The sequence below is a fragment of the Medicago truncatula genome, chromosome 1 (genome assembly GCF_003473485.1).
Source record: "Medicago truncatula cultivar Jemalong A17 chromosome 1, MtrunA17r5.0-ANR, whole genome shotgun sequence".
Taxonomy (NCBI): Eukaryota; Viridiplantae; Streptophyta; class Magnoliopsida; order Fabales; family Fabaceae; genus Medicago; species Medicago truncatula.
The window spans coordinates 18,893,314-18,916,702 of NC_053042.1; the positions used below are offsets into that span (position 1 = coordinate 18,893,314).

General features: G+C 31.8%; 1 protein-coding gene across 2 annotated transcripts; it reads left to right on the plus strand.

Annotated features, from left to right (window-relative positions):
- The first annotated feature begins 330 nt into the window (after positions 1 to 330).
- Positions 331 to 23,249, plus strand: LOC11421635 (calcium-dependent protein kinase 1). Of its 2 annotated transcripts, none has more exons than XM_039834815.1 (8): positions 331 to 482; positions 962 to 1,817; positions 2,803 to 2,946; positions 3,066 to 3,218; positions 3,433 to 3,548; positions 3,683 to 3,850; positions 3,968 to 4,192; positions 22,930 to 23,249. In XM_039834815.1, exons 2-8 carry the CDS (start codon positions 1,001 to 1,003, stop codon positions 23,014 to 23,016), a joined length of 1,710 nt encoding a protein of 569 aa, XP_039690749.1. In that variant the 5' UTR covers positions 331 to 482; positions 962 to 1,000; the 3' UTR covers positions 23,017 to 23,249. The 2 variants fall into 2 exon arrangements, with proteins under 2 accessions (XP_039690749.1, XP_003589907.1); XM_003589859.4 differs by lacking the exon at positions 22,930 to 23,249 and adding an exon at positions 5,083 to 5,428.
- The last annotated feature ends 140 nt before the right edge of the window (positions 23,250 to 23,389 follow it).

The following is a 23,389-nucleotide window of genomic DNA, read 5'->3' on the forward strand; positions in this document are numbered from 1 at the left end:
AGGTAGTCTCTCTACCTCTTGAAAAAATTAGTCACTCTATTATTAATAATAATTTAAGAATAATTAATTTTCAACATAAAAATAACAGCAACTAATTTAAATATTATTTTTTGTCGAAAACTAAATATGTTTTGTGAAAAATCAAGTTAAATCTTTCGACTTAAGTAAAAAAGTTATAAAAAATCCTCGTGAGTTTAATTCAGTTGGTAAGGACAATACATAATATAGACAAAGTTCAGGGTTCGAATCGAGGCCACCATAAAAAAAAATTATAAAAAGAGAAGGTCTTTATTGCAATTTATTATTTATTTAAAAAAAAAAAAAAAGTAGCTAACTTGGAAATAAACGAAAACGAAGGACACACAGAAGCATAGTCACAATCTTATTAATCTTAATAATCAAACAAAACCAAACACAAGGAACCAACATTTTTGTCTTAACACATTCTTTCATCAACTTCAACTGACTTGGTAAACTCAAAGGTTGGTTGTTTGGTCCAACCTCTTTCCCTTCTTCAGTTCTTTCAACTTCTTCATTTTTTATCTATTATTTTCTTCAATCTGTATACTTTATTGCTCTTTTTAATTCCTGATTTATGTTCTTTTGATGCATTTATCCAAAAGGGTACCTTTAAAATTCAATAAAGTTTGATTTTTTCTTAATTTTACCAACTGGGTTGTTCATTGTTTTTTTGATATTTTTTTTTTAAACTTTAGCATTTACCTTTTCTTTTTGTCAATATCAATCATCAGCAATTAATCTTTTTATATAAAACTAGTTCTGCTTTATAGTTCAGTATACCACTTTTTGTTGATGCTATTGAATCTTTGGATTTGTTTGTTTATAATAAATTATTGATATAATATACGAGGTTTGACTTAGATAGTTAGATGCATGCTATTAAGGATTTGATTTTGAAGTTTGTATATTCTGAATTTCAGATCTTGTGTTTTTGTTTTAGGAGATGAAGTTGGAATAGATCTGTGTGAAGTGAAGCAAAATGGGGAATACATGTGTTGGTCCTAGCATTTCAAAGAATGGTATTATTCAATCATTTTCCGCTGCAATTTGGCGGTCGCAACCGCCTGATGCTGAAGGATCAGTGTCTAATAGAGGATCAGTAAATGAGGGGAGGACTGATAATGAGCCGGAATCTCCTTTGCCTGTTCAAAACAAACCTCCTGAGCAGATAACTATGCCGAAACCGGAAATAAAACAAGAGGCGAAATCAGAACCGGAGTCGGAAAAGGAGAAGAAGAAACACAGGAGACCTTCTGTGAAGAGAAGTTCTAGTGCAGGACTTCGTGTTGATTCCGTGTTGCAGAGAGAAACCGGTAATTTCAAGGAATTCTATAGTTTAGGGAAAAAACTCGGTCAAGGTCAGTTTGGGACAACATTCTTGTGTATCGAGAAAGCAACCGGGTATCAGTATGCTTGTAAATCTATTGCAAAGAGGAAATTGGTAACCGATGAGGATGTTGAGGATGTGAGAAGAGAAATTCAGATAATGCATCATTTGGCCGGTCATCCTAATGTTATATCCATCAAAGGTGCTTATGAAGATGCAATGGCGGTTCATGTTGTGATGGAATTGTGTGCAGGTGGTGAGCTTTTCGATCGGATTATTCAGCGCGGACATTATACTGAAAGAAAGGCGGCTGAACTTATTAGGACTATAGTTGGTGTTGTTGAAGCCTGTCATTCTCTTGGTGTGATGCATAGAGACCTTAAGCCCGAGAATTTTCTCTTTGTTAATCAGCAAGAGGATTCACTACTCAAAACAATTGACTTTGGATTATCTGTGTTCTTTATGCCAGGTACTTTCTGACAATGGTCATGTTATATTTTTATGGTTAAATATTAGGTTAAAGTTGTTTTGATTTCATATAAAATTACCGTTTTTTTAAGTTTAGTCTCTACATAAATCAATTATAGTCCCTATTTTTATTTACTCTTACAAAAAAATAGTGCTTTTAGTCTTTGCATTTGTCCCTATAAAATCAAAATCAGGACTAAAATTGGACCAAATTTATGTAGGGGCTATCATAAATTTTATAGGGTCTAAAAATATATCGAGCTCTTAAGTAAATATAGAGAAAGATGCCATTTTGATCCTTGAAAGAAGCCTTGTTTAACCGTTAATTTCTACAGAGTCCTTTTAAGTTTAAAGTTTATATCTAATTGGTCTCATCATCCACATTTATGGTGAAAAAGCAAGAACTACAAAATGTGTATGGATTGTGCACAAGTGCGGCCAAGTTGATGAGATGAACAGAAATATTTATAAATAAACAAATTCAGAAAAATAATTTGGCTTTGTAGAACTTTATTTATATTTTAAGGCACTTGGCATTTGAGGACGTTCAATGCATTACTATTGCTTGTGTATGTACTTGCCAACCATGTTTTTCCGATGGAATTTTTTTAGAATCCAAAAGGCTTGATAATATCTACTGACTTTCGTGAAACCTTTGAAGTATTGAAGACTTGTCTATCTTCTATATTGAATGATCCTAGCAACAATAGAAAGTTCTTAGTTTTTGATGACTGATTTAATCATTTATCTTATAGTACTCTACAGTTAGTGTTGGATCTGAGATGCTACTCATTGTCCAATTCTTTCTTCATTTATTTTATAAATTAATTTTAGTTGAAAATCATATTTCTTTCATATGAGTTTATCATGTTCATATTATTATACTGGTTTCATTGTGTCTTAAACCTATGCATCTTTTAACTGAATACATTTGAAAAAGAAAATTGATTACACAGAAAAACTTATGGCATCATATTTTTCTTCAGGTGACACATTTATTGACGTGGTTGGCAGCCCATATTATGTTGCCCCTGAAGTTTTGAAAAAGCGTTACGGCCCTGAAGCAGATGTTTGGAGTGCGGGAGTTATCCTTTACATTCTTTTGAGTGGAGTACCTCCTTTTTGGGCTGGTGAGATCTTTTACGTTTATTTGAACATCGTCGTTTTGACCTTTGCTCTTGTAAATTTATACCTATATTTTTCTGATTATTGACACCCCTTTCCTCTTGTGCTCATTATGGTTGTGTAGAAAGTGAACAAGGGATATTCGAACAGGTTTTGCGTGGTGATCTTGACTTCGTTTCAGACCCCTGGCCTGCAATTTCTGAAAGTGCAAAAGATTTAGTAAGGAAAATGCTTGTTCGTGATCCTAAAAGGCGGATGACTGCACATCAAGTATTATGTAATATGCTTATCAAGTTCTCATTTAATCATACTTTCATCTATCACTTCAGTAAATGTCTATGCAATATTTGATGTTTGTGCATGGATTGTAATGTGCCCTTTTCTGAATCACAAGATTGACGGCTTCTCCTAAAATAAGGGAAATAAAATATGGTATTCCAACAAACCTTGTTTTTTCATGCTTATGCTTATATATGTTTAATTTCCTGCAGGTCATCCTTGGATTCAAGTTGATGGTGTAGCACCTGATAAGCCACTTGATTCCGCCGTATTAAGTCGATTGAAGCAATTTTCTGCTATGAACAAGCTCAAGAAAATGGCTCTTATAGTAAGTCTGTTAATATGGAAATTTCAAATGCGTGTAAATCGGAAGTCTTTCATCGTGGATTTCTGGCTGCAAGGTTAAGATGAGATGTTATAGTTTGAACCTTTTTTCATTTTACCATCCTTTGCGTTTTTCAGGTCATTGCAGAGAGCTTATCTGAAGAAGAATTGGCTGGATTAAAAGAAATGTTCAAGATGATAGATACAGATAACAGTGGCCAAATCACTTTTGAAGAACTTAAAGTTGGTTTGAAAAAAGTTGGTGCTAATCTTAAGGAGTCTGAAATTTATGATTTAATGCAAGCGGTAAGTATCTTTTTAAGAACTCATTATAAAGTAGAAAGAAACAAATGATAAGTTAACGTGTTCTATTTAACAGGGTAACTCAAATCTCTAACATACCACTATACGTGGAAATTGTAGGCTGATGTAGATAACAGTGGAACAATTGACTATGGTGAGTTCATTGCGGCAACATTGCATATTAACAAGATTGAAAGAGAAGATCATCTATTTGCAGCCTTTTCTTACTTTGATAAAGATGGAAGTGGCTATATTACTCAAGAAGAACTTCAACAAGCTTGCGATGAGTTTGGCATTAAAGATGTTCGTTTGGAAGAGATAATCAAAGAAATCGATGAAGATAACGTAAGTGGTCTTAACTGTTTGACTTTGTTATCCTTTTTAGCTACCTTCTCTTCAATATCTATAGCTTACCACACTAACACTGACACATTACGACATTAACACTGACACATAGACACCGTAATTATTTGAGAAAGTGGAAATGATTGAAACTAACCACGTGTACAGGTGTTGTTGCGTCTGTGTCAGACAATGATATTTGTCGGACGTCGGCCACACTTTCAAATTGAAGTGTTAGTTAGTGCTATATAGTTCAATAGAATTGTATTTACATTTCTTGATACAAATTTTTTCTCCTTACATCTAAGGCCTTCATCAATAGAAATTCATCGTGGTTGACAATGGTTCTGATATTCATTCAAATATATGGTTCGAGTTAAAATAATTACCAAGTGAGGCATCAATTCATCATTGCTTCAACTTATTTTGAACAATTAATTCTGCCATCATGACAAATCTTAGAATTTGGGCTTAAAACTAGGAGCGTATTTGGATTGACTTATTTGAGCTTACCTACTGTCATTAACTGTTTGGGATAGCTTATGGAAACAATTTGTGACATGTTTATAAATTGTTCTCAACTTATTTTTGTAAGCTCTCCAGAATAGCTCATGAAAATAGCATATAGCTTATTCGCGAACAATTTAACTTTATTTCTTCTTTTGTTTTGGACATAGGTAATACACAAGCACTTATATGACAAGCACTTATGCTATACATGATTAATTAAGGGTTTATCCAAATAAGGCTTAACTCAACCCGAAAAACACCTTAAAAAATTGAACAGTAAAAGAATGTAATGTTTCTGCTAAAAAATTGAACATCTTAAAGCAAAAATCTGATACTGTTCTTCACATTTATGATTAATATCAACCACAAATTATTTTGTGCAGGACGGGCGCATAGATTATAATGAGTTTGCAGCTATGATGCAGAAAGGAAATCTTCCGATGGTTGGTAAGAAAGGTCTAGAAAATAACTTCAGCATTCGATTCAAGGAGGCATTAAAATTGTAGTATTCATTGTCACCATTCACATTTTTTGTTTCCTTTGAAAGTTCAAGATTTTGTGCATTAGCACAAGTCAGTGGAGGCCAATTTGGCCTTTCAGCTATTTTGTTTGTGTTTTAGTTTAAATGGATTTTTGTAATTATGAGAATGTTTTAAAGATTAAATAGAGGTCTTGTTGTGGACAAATGATAGTGGATTGATCATATAAGTCTGTTTTATTGAAGACTTACTTTTCGTCTTATGTGTTTTTTGCACGTCCTATTTTTTTCTTTCAAAATACCCTTTCCTCGGATTATATAATAAAAACCCTTTTATATGGATTTTTGGATTATATAATCCTAACCCTTGTTTTGTTCATAACCTCATCTTATGTAATCAATGTAAGAGACAAGCATGATATAAATTTTTATTAATTAATAGATCAATATTTTTCAAATATAAGGGCAAATGAATAAAAAAATGTTAGAGATGTGATTGGTCCAAATTAATTGAAATACATGTTACGACATGTAGGGTTATACTGGACAGTTGTGTAACTGATATCATGTTCTTCTAAAGTGTTTGACTTATCTTAAAAATGGTATCTCGTTCTTCTAAAGTGAGGAATATCAACTATTTATGGAAAAAAAAATCAATTGTTGATATTATATGCATGTCTATAAATAGTTGATATTCCTCACTTTACTCTCTTACTTAAACGGATACCAACTGAATTGTGACTTTAATTTGTATAATGTTTGTTAACAATTTAATACCACAACCAACTTGTTTAATTTTTATGATTTACTCAAAGAGCAATGCTATATATCAAGAAAGATTTTATCAAGAAAATTTTAAGAATGACATGGTAGAATAATCACCTTTAGATTTTATCAAGAAATAGTCCTGAAATTAATGTTAGCCAATAAAATCTCAGTTTGGTCGGAAATCATAGGGTGGTGGGTGTTATGTATTTTTTATTTTATTTTATGAAAGATTAATAAATGAGACTGAAATCTAAATGTGATTATTGTGCCATGTCATTCTTAAATCTTTCTTATAAAATCATTCTTGATATCTAGCATTTTCCTTACTCAAAATGTCTTATATTTAAAGACAGTGATAATGTCTCTCAAAAAAAAAAAAAAAAAAAAGACAGTGATAATGTAACATTTTTCGTTCAACTTGTCTCCATTTAGATCATGTCATTTTTTTAAACAAAGTAAATAATTATATTAGTTAATATTACTTCATCCATGACTAACTATAAGACTATTTACAATCAATTTTTTGTCACTAAATATATCGTTTACAAAATTTCATATACATTAATGATTTATTTACAAAAAACACCCATATTTAATTTTAAAACGTAAATCTTCTCAATTAAGAAATATTGTTGGAACAATAATTATATGGATGGATAAATATTTTAAACTAACGATTGTAAAATAAAAACTACACATAATAAGACCCTATGACAGAGGAGTACTGAAACATTCTCATAAAAATAAGTTAACATTTTTTATGAAGGGTGATTCTATGTGAAGTAAATAAAGACATTAGAATTGTAATGATTTAAAATTGTTTTGATATATTATGCCATTATTGGACAAACTTGATGGAAGTTCAACATGAAACAAATGACAATAAAAAATTGCATTCACGTAGAATTTCCAACAATGTCGCCCAACAATGACTAGCGATATACTACTAGAATTCATGGGACAACTCCAATATAAAACATGGGTCCGCTAATATGTGATAAACAATGTGAGCAAACAACGGTATACACGGTCCTCTTATATAGGTACATGTTTGTGTATGTTGTTTATAAACTTTCGATGTGAGACTTCTCAACTAACATAATGGAATGCTACATACACGCCTTTTCCTTCCTCTTTAATCGATCCGAACAACAATTGGAAATCAAGTTTATGACTCTGCAAAATCCGCAAAGGCACGAACAGTGGTCCATGTTCATTCTGCTGCAGCAGTGGTAATGATAGATAGGGAATAAAATGATCACCCTTGCAAGGTTTGATAAGGTTGGAGCTTAACAAGGACCATTCTCTTATCAACAAATTTCTTCATGAAGGGTTGAGCTTTAGACAGGTTCAACTTGAGTTTATGACTACTTGAACACTTAATTCCAATTTTTGGACATTGGTTTTAACCATGTTCGTTGTTTCAAACCATTTTGAGGTGTAATGTTGTCAAATCCTTAGGTTGGGATATCCTTTATTTTAAATAATTTTATATATAGTGATTACAGTGACACTTAAATTGTGGTACAATACCGCACTCTATAGTATAATTTACTTCTCTTGCACTTACGCTTTTACATCTTTACTCACCATGCTTTTACAGTGATTGAAGAAAAACTTCAATTTGGCGGTAGCTTGACCTTTTTTTAGGTAAAAGAGTTCTAAAAGAGTTTTGGCCTTCTCAATTAAACAAAAAAGTCTGGCCTGATTTGATATAGGTTAGATTGTAGGCCGGTCTGATCTATTTTTACCCATACTTAAGAATAGTGCAACTATTTCTTCAAAAAAAAAGAATAGTGCAACTATTAGTATACAATTAGAAAAAGTAATTAAGATTGCATTAAAAATTGAAATGATCATTTAATTTGAAACAAAATTTTATTACAAATGAATCACTTAAAAGTTAACAATTTAATATCATAGGTCGTGACTATAATAAATCACCCAGGTCGTGACTATAAATTGTATGATGTTCGTTAACAATTTAATACCGCAGCCAACTAGTTTAATTTTTGTGATTTAGTCAAGGGGGTTTTATATTTAAAAACGGAGGTAGTGTAACACTTTTTGTGCAACTGTCTTCATTTAAATCATGTTATTTTTTTAACAAAACAAAGAATTATATCAAGAGTAAATTATACTTCCTTTCCTTTAAAGATGCTTGAATTACACTCCCCTCCTCTCTTATGTTAAAATATACACTACCCTCCCTTGAAAAATAAAATTTACACTCCCCTCCCTTATAAGATGCTTGAATTACAATCCCCTCCCTTAATAATTAAATATGCACTACACTTTAATCTATTTTAACATAAACAAAATATTTTTATGATATATAATAATTTTGAACCATCATTTAAAAAAATAATAATTCATTTCTTTACAATTTAAATGTCAATGATAATTAAATTTAACTATTTTGCTATTGATTTGATAATTTAGAGTATAAAATTAACTTTTAAATAATCGTGTTTTATTGTCTTTAGTAATTTTTCACATATTTTTATTTTATTTTTGGTTGTTTCATGTTTTATAATAGGGTTTAAAACTACATGTTAATGAAATTGTGAATAAAAAATAGCGAAAAAATATGTATTTAATTTTTTATTCTATTAAAATAGACCTGTAATACTATTTTTTCGAAGTGTGTTAGATTATTATTATTTTTCTAGATGATTTGAAATAAAAAATAAATATTGAAGAAGTAAAGTGTAGATTTTAACATAAGGGGGGAGGGGAATGTAATTCAAGCTTCTCTTAGGGGAGGGGAGTGAAAAGTTTTCTAATATGTTTTGAATAAGAGGGGAGGGGAATGTATATTTTAACATAAGAGGGGAGGAGAGTGTAATTCAAACATCTTTAAGGGGAGGGGAGTGTAATTTACTCTTATATTAAATAAAAGTGTTGCCTCTAATTGGGTTGTAAAGATATTACTTCATCCGCGATTTACTATAAGATTCTTTACAATCATTACTTTGTCCCTTAATAAATAGCCCTCTACAAAAACACCCATATTTAAATTTGGGAAATGCTAGCAAGTACCCTCAAAGCACTTGTTTAGAAGTTTAAAAAGAAACTTTGTTTTGAGAATGATACATTCAATGTATTGAAACTTTAAAAAGTATTTTTTTCTACATAAATTATCAATTATTTAGATTTTTGAATCCTTAACAGGAAACTTGTTAGCAATACCCTTCAAATTTAAAATGCAAATGCATTTTCTTTTTAGAAAAATTGTTGGAAAAAAAAATACTTAAATAGATGGATAAATATGTAAAACTAACAAAAAAATTATCTTCAATCCAAGGGCTCTTTGCTAACAAAAAAAAGTTACAATGGTCGTATCCATTTTTTTTTTTGAAGGAATGTTTAGGTCGTATCCATTTGGTGTCCCTAAAGATGGAGAAATAATAAAACACTCTTTGTGATAAAGAGAGTATGTACATTTTTTGCTATAAAGTTATAATAAAACACTCTTTGCGATAAAGAAAGTATGTACATTTTTTGCTATAAAGTTTTTATCTATTATGATTTTAATATACAACATTATTATTCCGCGACAATAGCTGAAGGAAATTTTATGTGAAGATACAATTAAGGCATTCACAAACAAAATGCATCCACTTAAAATCTCCAACACTATTGTCCAAACAATGATTTGTATATACTACAAAAGTACATGGGACAGCTTAATTATAAAGTTGGGTCCCTGAATGTGTGGTAAGGAAACAATGGTATGCACAATACTCTTTTATAAGGTACATGTATGTCTATATTGTCTACACACTTTCGATGTGGGAATACATACTTTACCTCTTCCTTCCTCTTTAATATCTCCAAACATCCATTGCATAACAAATCATAACTATTCCAGCCATATGATATTAACGTTAAGTTTTTATTAAATGATGATAGAAATAGTTTGAATGAGAAATCATAAGTTTCATATCAGATTTATTTATTTTATAAAAAATGAAAACTGATTTTGAACTTAAACCCTTTTCAACAATGAGAAATAGTGATTGGTTCATCAGTTCTTTCTTAAGTGATTTTCATGATTAATATTCATGAACTGGTGCGAACCTATTTGCGCTTACACCAAATTGTGTGACTCTTATTTTCTCAAAACTAACTATGGCTGCAATTGCATACAAGAATTCAACTTATATTTTTCATATGGCCGTAAACCATCACATTTGCTTCAATTCCTTTTTGCAACTGAAATACACAAACTTAGTTCAACTTATTTTTTTTTTTGTTTGAAGAATTCAACTTATGATAAAGATATAAGTTTATGACTCTTATAAAGACCTTGTTAGTTTGTTATCCAATAACAAAAATACCTTTGTCTAGTGAAATTGTTCCTGTAATGTGTGACATAAATCACTCTTATTTTAAAGAAACATTGTATTATTTTCGTGCAGGAATAGCATCAGTAGAGCCGGATTTGAAGAACTCGCTAGTGATACTGAGAAATTAATTAGTGGAATGTGTGTACAGGAGGGATGGGCAACAAGCAGTGATAGTGAACCAAGCTGGTAGACCTGAAGGATCACAATTAGAGGCGAAGACACGATTAGACGACTGGAGTTGCCAAGGGAGAGAAAGTGAGATAAACCAAAAACGATCCGGAGCAAGATCAGAGCATGATTGAGTGGCCGTGGCACGTAAGATCGGACGATCCTACGACCCAACACTCGTTTTTGACTACCTTGGCTGTAATGACTGCTGTGACACTTAAATTGTCGTACAATACCACATTCACTTAAATTGAAAATATATAATTTACTTAGCTTGTTATTAAGCTTTTAACCTCCTTAAGAAATGGACACTTGAAAGGTATCTAGTTAACCTCCAAGATATTCTTATCATAAGAATAAAATTGAATTGGGAAAAAAGGACAGGAGAAACAAATTGCAAGGAGAAATTAATTCACCCAAACAAAATTCAAGGACGCAAGACAAAAGATTTGTTTTTGCTAAAATGACACCAATTTTAAAACGGAGGGAGTATTTGTGTACAAAAACACCTATATTTAAATTTAAAACGCAAATGCATCTTCTCTCTGAAGAAAATTTGTTAAAAAAATATTTATATAGATGGATAAATATGTAAAACTAACAAAAAATTATCTTCAAACAGAGGGGTCTTGCTAACAAAACAAAAAGTTACTCGGATTAGGCACTATCCATATGTGTCACAAACAAATGGAGGAATAGTATAATTAACACTCTTTCTAACACTAAACAACAGTCACATTTTTTATTGGATGAAACTCACAAAAATGAGCATTAATTAATGGTTAGAAAGAGAGTATGTTTAACATTTCTCATGAAAAAACTATAGCATGCAAATACAAGTTTTTATTTATAATGATTTATAACTAGTTTTAATATACACCATCATTACTCGACGGCAATGGAGATGACAATTCTATGTGATGATGCAATTTAAAACATTAAAAAATGCATTCACTTAGAATTGTCACCACCGTCGCCCGAGCAACGACTAATAATATACTACAAAAATACATGGGACAACTCAACTATAAAACAGGAGTCCCCAAATGTGTTTTAAGGTATGTACACAATCCTGTTTTATAGGTACATGTTTGTCTATGTTGTTTACACACTTTCGATGTGGGACAACTTCTGAACTATCACAATAATAATAATGGAATGCACACATGCCTCTTCCTTCCTCTTTAATCACTCGGCCATTGGATAACAAAACATAACTGTTGCCGCCAACCATATGATACTAACGTTAAAGTTTATATTAAATGATAGAAAGAAAGAGTTTCATTAACTAGTTATCACAAATCTTTATACTAACAATTTAGAGTTTTTAGAAATAGTCTATTTCAAAATCCTTTCCTCTAAAGATGTCCACATCATCATAATCCTAATTGGCATTTGTTCCAAAAACTTCTTCTAATTTTTAATACAAGCTTAATAATTATAAATAAATATTATTAAATACGTTTTTTATTAATCATTAAATTGTACATAAAATACACAGTTGGTTACAATCAAATCATTATTAATATAATAATTGTTTCGATTAAAATTTATATGTTACATTAAAAATTTGTACGTTACAATCAAATGATTATTAATATAATTATTATTCGATTAACATTTATATAGTACATTAAAAATTTGGTAGGTTACAAAATTATAATAATTAACTTGAATAAATTATATTTTGAATTTTGGTCCGTTACACTATAACAGTAACCTACTAATTAAAAATTTAATTGTAGTAATTAGTTTTTAAGGTTATATAATTAATTTTTATTCGTTACAAAATTATATTACTTAATATTAATAAGATATTATTGAATTTTAAATGTTATGAAGTTAATTTTTTGTAGGTTAGATGAAATATAATCTAATCATTAATGCACATTTTATAATATTAATTACGTTGATAATATTAATTTTAAAACGGTCAAATTAATAATTAGTAGATATTAACCGTTATGGTACTATTTTTTTTATATAAATAGTAGCGCTTTTAGGTACGAGTACACAACAATCACAAAATATAGTTCTTCTTTTTCTATTATATGGTTCTCTGATATCTATATTCTAAGTAATTTCTTTAATTTTTTCTATTGCAAAGAAAAACGTCTACGAAACACAACTTCATCTCTAATGTTTCGCCAAGAAAATAATCGTGGACATTGGTTGTGAGGGTTGTTCGTGCTTGGTTTGTTCAAGACTACAAAAATAAAAAAAAACTACCATTTTCTATGGAGTTGGTTCTAATGGATCGAAATGGACTTTTTTCATACCGTTTTTTGTTTTGCTTTGTTTAAAGTATAGTATTTTAATATTTGTTATCTAGGGTGATCGAATATGTGTGTTTATACGAAGAACATTGATCTACAAGTTCAAGGAGCAGCTCCAAGAGGGAATGGCGTTCACGATTTCCTTATTTGATTTTGCTTGCAACAGTGGTTTGTATAGACCATCACACAACGAATACAAACTGAATTTTACAATTAACACAAAAATCAAAAATATTTAAATCTTCTTTGGTCCCTACAAACATGTATTCGTTTACACTGCATATGATGTTTTCAATTATTCTTACGACATGAAATGTAATTTGAATCATATTTTTATCATCAAACTAATTTCAAACCCCCATCCCTTTCTAACAACATGAACTAAATTATATATTAATGTAGTTGGTGTCTTGACTGAGGTGGATTTTGTTTTAATGAAGACCTCAAATCAATTATATTAAAAACCCTTCAAGCACAAGATGTACCCAATAAAGGAAAATACAAAGTTCAAGATGCATAGATACAAAAGAACCAAATCATGAGGTAGAATAACCAAGACAAGTAGAAAGATTATTTCACCAACATTTCAACTCAAAATACATACATGATTGCTTAGCATTTTGTATCCAGTAAACAAGAAATATAATTTATCTAACAACACCATAAACTGGTTCTTGTGACAAAAATGTAAGAAATTTTGTCTTTCCAAATAATCCAAATGCAAGTCAGCAAAATCAACTGAAAACTAAAACGAACTTTTTTTGGAACAATTGAGAACCACTGAAATGAAGAGTACCCTCAATAATTAATTGGAAGAACACAATAATTCCAACCACTTTAGAATATTATGTCATATGCTACCAAAGAATTCACACTAAAAATAAAAAAGATAATTTTCCTCTTTTTCACATCTGCCAGAACATAAATATAAGTCCATATTTTAAATACTCCATCAAGCTAAGTTGCCATTTATTAGAATTCAGATATTCAAGAGCCTCCGCGAAAAGAGAGAGGCATTTAGAGGAGCTACTTTGTTCCTAATGAGATTTTTTAGAGCCATAGGTTCATCATGCTCCACTTGCAACTAGATGATATACCCCTTTGTCAGAGTAACTTTCACCATGATCAACTTTAAAGAAACTTATAAAAAAATGCTAGCCTGAAAAATAATGTTGTCCACCAAATAACAACAATATATCCCCTGCACCTCATTCCAAGAAAAATTCTATGACATCGTCTCCAACCCTAACCTACGTATCTCCTTAAATGGCATAGAGTTATTCTGATATAACTCAAAAGTTCTTCTAAATATATCACACAAAGGACCACTCTACAACCACGAATCATTGCAAAAAAAAAAAAAGGAGTATTTTTTCTCATTACTCTCCACTATCATCAAGTTGTCATCAAACCAATTTCTAATCCCCATCTCCGCCCCTATTTTAACATCATGGAAGTAATTTTACCACACACACTCCTAATTGTCCCCACTCTTCACATGAACTCACCCAACCTATTCTAAGAAGCTAAAACTCTAAAATGCAAACTCATTGATCCATATCAGCCTCCAAAACTATTCATGTAACAAAGATAAGTTAAAATTCTACATTATATGAACCCTCAAGCAACAACTATATCGACCAAGACACACCTTATCTCACTTAAACCAATTGACTTTAATAGCTTCCGCACTCTCTCCACACTAAAAATAATAAGGATTCAATAAAATAATTTTTACTTAAGTAAGCCTTGAAGAATGAAAGAAATTAAACCAATTGTGGTGGATATTGAAAGAGAATACAAAGATACATTAGAAGAATATTGAATTGAATTCGAATGGGTGAAATCGATTTATTTTCATTTTTAATATATAATACATTACGATATTTAATTATTATTTTAATTATTTGTCAAATAATTTTTAAGAGATATCAGTTTGAACGTACTCTTTTTTTTTATCTTCTGGTAAATTTAAAAAGGCGAATCTGACAATTTTGTTGCAAAAGTTAAGTTGTTCCTAGGTAAGTATTTATAACTATCAACTTGATTATTTAATACCATTAAAAACTACATATTTATTCATTTAGTTGAACCATTTTATTTGTTTCTTTAGAGATTGGAAAACGATGTTACAAAATTCTTTTCAATCAACTAAGATCAAATTCAACCATTAAATTATGGAGACAAAAAGAACTAAAGAAAATGTATGCTTATTTTGATGAAGGAGATTTTTTTTCCACAATCCTTTTAGTAAATACATTTTCTAATAAATGGTAAAACAATTACCTTTATTTTTAGTTGCCTGATCTATCCCATATTAGCATACCTGAAGAATTTTTTACTCTTACTCTTAGGATCACCATTGGAGTTAAAGAACTTGCATGAAATTGAGTGGGTTGACATAGATCTCCTACCTTTTTCTTCCCCATGTTTGTGGAGGTTTTAGTTTGTGGATTTCGGTTAGGAATATTAAGAAGGAGGAAATGTTTGCTTGGAAAAAAGGGGAAACGATGAATTGGAAATCATAACTACACTAAAATATAACAAAATTAGGTTAGATTGTTTTAATTAGGTTAGGGACTCTCTCCAATCTTAGATATAACAAATAAACAACTACATTTTATTATCTTAAATTAAAAAAAATATATAACTTACTTTGACTCTATTTAATGTTATTTATCCTAATATACATTTTAATTCATGTAAGTTTTATTTTTAATATTTTTTTATTCTCATGAAACAAGTTCCAATAGATGGTACTTTTCATAATTTTATATTTTTTTAGAAACATTCGAGAAAACTAATTGCATATAAGTAAATTTTTGAACTTAGATATTTTTTTTATAATTGAAATCCGAGAGAGTGATTAAATAAAAAAAGTAATAGCTTTATTCAAAGTGGTAGGTTTTTTATTATATTTTTATAAGACAAGAGCAAAAAGAATAATCTCAATTAAGTTGGTACCCTACTTTAGTCGATCACCAGTTGCTCATATATATTATTAAAAAAAGAAAAAAATTATATAAAATCTGGGAGGACAAAAAATATGATCCAGTCAATCCAAGTGGATCCACCCTAACGAGTAATATATAAAAAAAAAGATCAACAAAGTGGATTCAACCCTAATTAATTCTAACAAACGAATACCATTAACGATAGACGTTTGTGAGGGCCAATCGGGTCTATAATTTGGCGAATTGATCGATCTTCAACACAAAATCGGATCACGTGCTATCAACTCCCTGCAACAACGACAACAAGCATTAACGACTCTTTCAAGTTCACACAGTCTCATGTCAATCAAGGATTAATGGGATACGAAACACATACATATTCTTGAGAGTGGGAAGTAGATTCAACCGCCAACACGGTAATTAACAAATTCACACGCACTAACTGTTTACTGCTATGATCAACATCAAATTAACAGTCATTTATGGCCCAATATAGAACCTCAACCACCTCCAAAGAAAGGGAGGAGATGGCGGATTCGAATGACCCACCATAACCAATCCACACGGCGGCGAAAAATGTCTAAAACGGTGGCAAAATAGAGAATAAAGAACGGACCCTTTCGGGTTTCAACCAAACCAATGCGGGGTTCTGCTATTGAGAAGCCAACACACAAAACTAAACAAGATTGCCGGTGACAACCAACAATTTACGAATACCAACAACTAAGCAACCCCCACCCGTAGCAGATGCGGTACTGGTTGAATCAGAAACGAACGACACGAATTGTTGCGGGAACCGGAAAAAGGGTGGTGCGGGGGGACGACGCCACTCATCACACCATCGTTGAATGTTGGTACATCGTAAGTGATGAAGGTTTCAAAAAAAAGGGGGCGAGGTGGCGGAAGATTTCTAAAGAGAGGGCGGAGCCATAATGGTAGATTATAGCAGGGGTAATCATACCTCTTATTAATTAGATATATTTTTAAGAATATACTAATTATTTATAGTATTTTTATATTTTAAGTATAGTTGTACTTTTTCTCAATATTTTAAGCAGAGTTGGCATGTCCCTGCCAACTCTGTCTCAATTTTAAATATGAAAATAAAGTACTACATAATATCAAAATTCTAAATGAAATCAAACTAAAAAAGTCAAATAATATCTAAAAAAACTTATTTATGTGTAAACCCTGTTAAATTTTTTTTAAATAAAATGTATCCCGTGCTTGGCACGGGGCGTTACACTAGTTATCAACATGACTGAAGCCAATTTCAATTAGGGTCGGGGCAGCATTGGATAGATAAAAAATGTTCGTTAATCTATTACAATCCACTATTTTTTTTTTTAAAAAAAATAATCCAATATCCATTAAATTTCTTTAAAATAATTCATCCAACCAGATTAATAAAAAGTTAATTGTAAAAATAAAATATTATACCGAACTAAAAATCATGATCAGCATGCAAGGACAATGCATTATTATATGCAGGGCTGAAGTTCAAACCCGAACCCCCTACTTATTCATCTTAAAAAATAAATTCTATCAACTAGACTACTAAACAAAAAAATATTATACTTAAAACAAATGAAATAATTGACAATAAAAGTTAAAAATAAATAAATGGGCATGTCTAATATTAGACCGACCAAATCAGGCTAAACTAGAAAATCATCCATGTTATTATTCAGAAAGTGCAAACATGAAAATTCTAAATGATTAGAGGCATAAAAAAATGCATCAACTTAAATCAAGTTAAAGTTTTCAAGTTTACAAAACTGAACAATAACTAATGATTCCAATATTTATGAATATATCAAGTGGTCTACATTGTAGTTTTATAGGTAGATATTCCTATGTGTTGTTTCCACACTTTTGATGTGGGACTGATAAACATCAGAAATGGTATACACGCCTCTGGGGAGAGAACAACGAAGGAGACTTAACACTTTAATCCGTTTCTGTTCAAATTTGAAGAATTTATAATATTATATGCTTCATTGCTTGACTTGAATAATTTATAATTAATGACTTTTAATGATTTACAATGATGTATGCAAGTTTATATACAAGAGAGAATATCTCATGAAAGCAAAAAACGAAACTAAATCAACTATAATAAATAGAGAATAATCAACACTCCCCCTCAAGTTGGACCATATATATCATATGCATCCAGCTTGTTACATATATAATCAATCTGAGGTCCCCGTAGTGGTTTGGTAAAGATATCAGCTAGCTGATCATTGGAGCTCACTGAAGAGGTTTTAATGATGCCAAAAAGTATCTTCTCTATGATAAAGTGACAATCAACTTCTATATGTTTTGTCCTCTCATGAAAAACTGGATTTGACGAAAGATACAATGCCGACTCATTATCACACTTAAGTTCCATAGGACCTAGTTCACAAAATTTAAACTCTTCCAACAAGTGCTTCAATCATAAAAGTTCACAAGTAGCATGTGTCATAGCACGATACTCCGCCTCAGTACTTGACCTTGCAACAACAGTTTTCTTTTTACTTTTCCATGAAATTAAGTTTCCTCCCATTAGAACACAATAACCTGAAGTAGATCTTCTATCATTCACATCACCTGCCCAATCTGCATATGAATATCCAACAATATTGGTATGTCCTCTGTATGAATAAACAAGTCCTTTTCCAGGTGACCCTTTAATATACCTCAAGATTCAAACCACGACATTCCAATGGCTATCACAAGGTGAGTTCAAAAATTGACTCACAACACTAACATCAAACGAAATATCTGGTCTAGTCATAGTAAGATAATTCAGCTTCCCAACTAAACTTCTGTATCTTCCTGGGTCAGGATACAAATCTCCTTGATTCTGTAAAAGCTTCACATTGGGGTTCATAGGAGTATCAACTGGTTTACAATCAAGCATCCCTATCTCTTCCAAAATATCAAGAACGTATTTTCTCTGAGAAATAGCAATGCCTTCTTGGGACTGAGCTACTTCAATCCCAAGAAAATAACGCAATCGACCTAAATCTTTTGTTTGGAAGTTGCTGAATAAATGCTGCTTTAGGTCTTTAATGCCTTCCAAATCATTACCAATAATAACCATGTCATCTACATATACTACAAGATAAATGACTTGGTTCAAGGATGAACGCTCATAGAATACAAAATGATCCGTTTCACTACAAATCATGCCAAACTGTTGAATAACCTTGCTGAATTTTCCAAACCAAGCTCGAGGTGATTGTTTTATACCATATATACAATGCTTTTTGTAACTTGCAAACAAGGCCATATGTAACACCCCGTTACCCAAAAGCAATTAAATAGCAAATATACATCAGAGTAATTCCATAACGGGCATGCTACACGTCATTTCAAAATTCTTAAATAGAAAATAAAACTATTTAATCAAATCAACTTATTATATATGAAAACATAGCAGCGGAATAGTTTTCAAAATCCATAACCTCATGAACATCCAACAATAGTCTATGGCATTAAAGGCCTTAACATAATTCAACATCATAGTTCAAAGGCAACAAAAGGCTCCACACCACAAGTTCCAAAATTTGATACATGGAAAGGAAAGCAACAATAATAAAAATGATAAATCCCATCCCACGTATCAGAGCCCTAGACACGACTTTGAGCCACCACCTACTACTCAGGATCACCTGCAAGTTATCCATAGGAAGGGCAACATTTTCAAGCAGAAGGGGTGAGATTCACAACAATAAATATAGATATTAAAATCATCAATTGAACCTAACACCCTAATCATTAACACATTATCTTGTAAGCATATATATGTATAAATCACAAGCAACCACAAGCATCAGCAACACACCATGATCACAATGAATATATATAAATGCATATTCAACACCAACATCATCCATCAGGTAATAACTGAAATCAACACCCAAGACTCATGCAAATGACATGACCACTGCTAAGACACCATCTTAGACTTCTTAATGAAATGCAATATGCATGTGGTACCAATCAGGACCGAAGCCCTCACCGCTTTTGAATGGTTAAAGCATTCATCAGGACCGAAGCCCTCACCGTTGTTGAGCAACTAGTACTCCAGGACCGAAGCCCTCACCGCTGTTTTATGCATATGCAATGGACCTACTTGTGTATATCTACATACAACTGACCATGCAACGCAACTCCATGTGACTCCACTTAAAACAACATGTATGATTCAATAATTAACATACATTTAAATCATCATCAGTATTCATCAATCCAGCAAATCAAACAACCAACATAATGCATAATTATAAATAACCATGCTCAAAAACAACAACATCAAACCACTATTATTCAAGCAAACAATTCAACACTCAGGAATTGTGCAGTTCGCCTCGCGAGCACATCTTCTCGCCATGGCGAGTGCACAAACACACTAGCTCGCCATGGCGAGTTCAAGGCGAACTCGAGGCGAGTGAAAATCAGGTACTCTCGGGAAAAAGTGACATTTTCTCACTCAAACTCCAATTCTAAGTTCCCTGTTCATCTTTTTAACCTAAAACTTCCACCATTCATCATTAATATCATCTAGGTACCTTAAACCATCCCCAAAACATCTTATAACAATTTTTCAAAAATCACAATTTTATCTAGGCTACTCGCCATGGCGAGTTGGACTGCTCGCGAGGCGAGCTATGAAGTTGCTCACTCGCCATGGCGAGCACAGCTGCTCGCGAGGGGAGCGATGAACTTCTGTACGGGCAGAAAACTGGTTTTACCCAAAAATCCCATTTTTCTTCCATTCACTCCCCAAATCAGTTTACAGATACATAATTAAGTGTTCTATGCAATCAGAAACCAATTCTAACATTAAAAACATGCTTACAACTTCAAAATCCTCATTCTATCATAAAACCCCAAATTCCCAATTCCTCACCAAAACCTGTTAAATACAAAATCAGAATTCAATAACTACATTCTTGAAGTAAACCTCACCCTTACCTTAATTCAGAATGAAAAATGCACAACAATTGAATTCTCTGGGTTCTACTTGCTCTTCTCTCCCTTTCTCCCAACTTGACAGTTTTCACGTACAAAGCTTCTAACTTCTCTTTTCCTAACTTCCCATTACTTAACTCCCTATATTTTCACTTAACCCCCATTAACTTTAATAAATATTAAATAACTCCCCAAACTCCAAAATAATTATTATTTCATACTTATTCTAATTATTATTAAATAAACCATATAATAAAATAATACACCACATAAATCACCCAAAAATCACATATATACAAATATATGCATATAAATACTCCGCATAAATCACCAAACATCATATATAATAATATATATACTCCACATAGTTCAAATTAATTAAATAGACAACTAGGGCGTTACACCATACTCCCACTGAGCAATAAAGCCAAATGGTTGCTCCATATAAACCTCTTTTTCTAAGTCACCATGCAAGAAAACATTTTTAATATCAAGTTGATACAAAGGCCAATGGTTCATAGCAACCATTGACAAGAAAAGACGAACAAAAGCCATTTTTGCAACTGGAGAAAAAGTATCACTGTAGTCAAGCCCATAAATTTGAGTGTATCCTTTTGCTACTAATCAGGCTTTCAAACGATCCACTTGTCCATCAGGGCCTACTTTAATAGCAAAGACCCATTGACAACCAACTTTAAATTTTCCATGGGGAAGTGGAACAAGCTTCCATGTACTACTAAACTCCAAGGTATTCATTTCATCAATCATTGCTTGTCTCCATCCTGGATGAGATAATGCTTCCTTGACGGTCTTAGGAATAGAGATAGTTGATACAGCAGACACAAAAGCATGATGCAGTGGATTCTAAATGACAAGAAATCAAGACATTAAAAAATGTATCCATATAGAATCTCCAACAACATCGCCCAACATTAACAAATTATATACTAATAGAGCTGATGGGACAACTCAAGCATGGAACACGGGTCATCAAATGTGTTATAAAGTATGGCACACACCCTTCTTTTATAGGTACATGGTTGTTTATGATGTTTACAAACCTTCGATGTGGGACTTCTGAACTACTGTAATGGAATATACATCCCTCTTCCTTCCTCTTTAATCGCTCCAAATAGTCATTGGATAACAAATCATAACAATTGCAGACAGAGGATATTAACGTTGGCCAAGATTAAAAGAAATGTTCAAAATGATAGATACAAATAACAGTGGCCAAATCACTTTTGAAGAATTAAAGTTGGTTTGAAAAAAGTTGCCACTAATCTGAAATTTATGATTGAATGCAAGCGGTAAGTATCTTATAAAGGACTCGTTATAGAGTAGAAAGAACCAAATTATAAGTTAATGTGTTCTATTTAACAGGCTAACACAAATCTCTAACATATCACTATACCTTGAAAGTGGAAGTGTTGTTTACGACACTGACACTTGACGACACTAACACTGACACATAGACCTCATAATTATTTGAGAAAGTGGAAGTTGATTGAACCTAACCACATGTATTGGTGTTGTGTCTTTCAAACAATGACATTTGTCGGACGTCGGCCACACTTTCAAATTGAAATGTTAGTTAGTGCTATATAGTTCAATAGAATTGTATTTACATTTCTTGACACAATTGTTTCTCCTTACATCTGAGGCCTTCATTAATAGAAATTCATCGTGGTTGAGCTTATCTACTAACATACTCTGTTTGGGAGGACTTATGGAAACGATTTATGACATGTTTATAAAGTGTTCTCAACTTATTTTTGTAAGCTCTCCAAGATAACTTGTGAAAATAGCATATAGCTTATATGAGAACATTTTGACTTTATTTTATCTTTTGTGCTAGAAATAGGTAATACACAAGCACTTATATGACAAGCGCTTGTGCTAGAAATAGGAAGGAATTCCCTCCTTTCTCCCTTCCCTTCCTTTCCTTCCCTTCCCCTCCCTAACCTTTCCTTTTCTTCCCCTCAAAACTCGCAAACAAAGCCTAAAGATTTATCCAAATAAGGGGTAACTCAAACCCAAACGCTAGCTCTTGTTTTATAGGTTATCCCCCACTTATAACCCCTACTTTAGTTGTATCGCCTATCAGATAAAGTAAGTGATATAGATGTTTCCATTGTAATTTAGAGTAAAATAACGTAATTTTTAATATTCAACGTTTCTGTTAAAATAATTAACACCTTATAGCCAAAATCCGATGCTTTCATAATTACATGTATGATTAGTATCAACCGTGCTTTATCTTATGCAGGACGGGCTCATAGATTATAACGAGTTTGCAGCTATGATGCAGAAAGGAAATCTTCCTATGGTTGGTAAGAAAGGTCTAGAAAAATAACTTCAGCATTCGATTCAAGGAGGCATTAAAATTGTAGTATTCATTGTCACCATTCACATTTTTTGTTTCCTTTGAAAGTTCAAGATTTTGTGCATTAGCACAAGTCAGTGGAGGCCAATTTGGCCTTTCAGCTATTTTGTTTGTGTTTTAGTTTAAATGGAGTTTTGTAATTATGAGAATGTTTTAAAGATTAAATAGAGGTCTTGTTGTGGACAAATGATAGTGGATTGATCTTTATTCGAGAAAGGAACAAATCGACACTATAGACTTGCAAGCACGTCGCGTGAACTATAGTCGAGCAACTATTAAGAAGGCTATTTTGACAATACTCATGCTTTCTCTGACCTGTGAATCACACTACCTCTGATGAAAC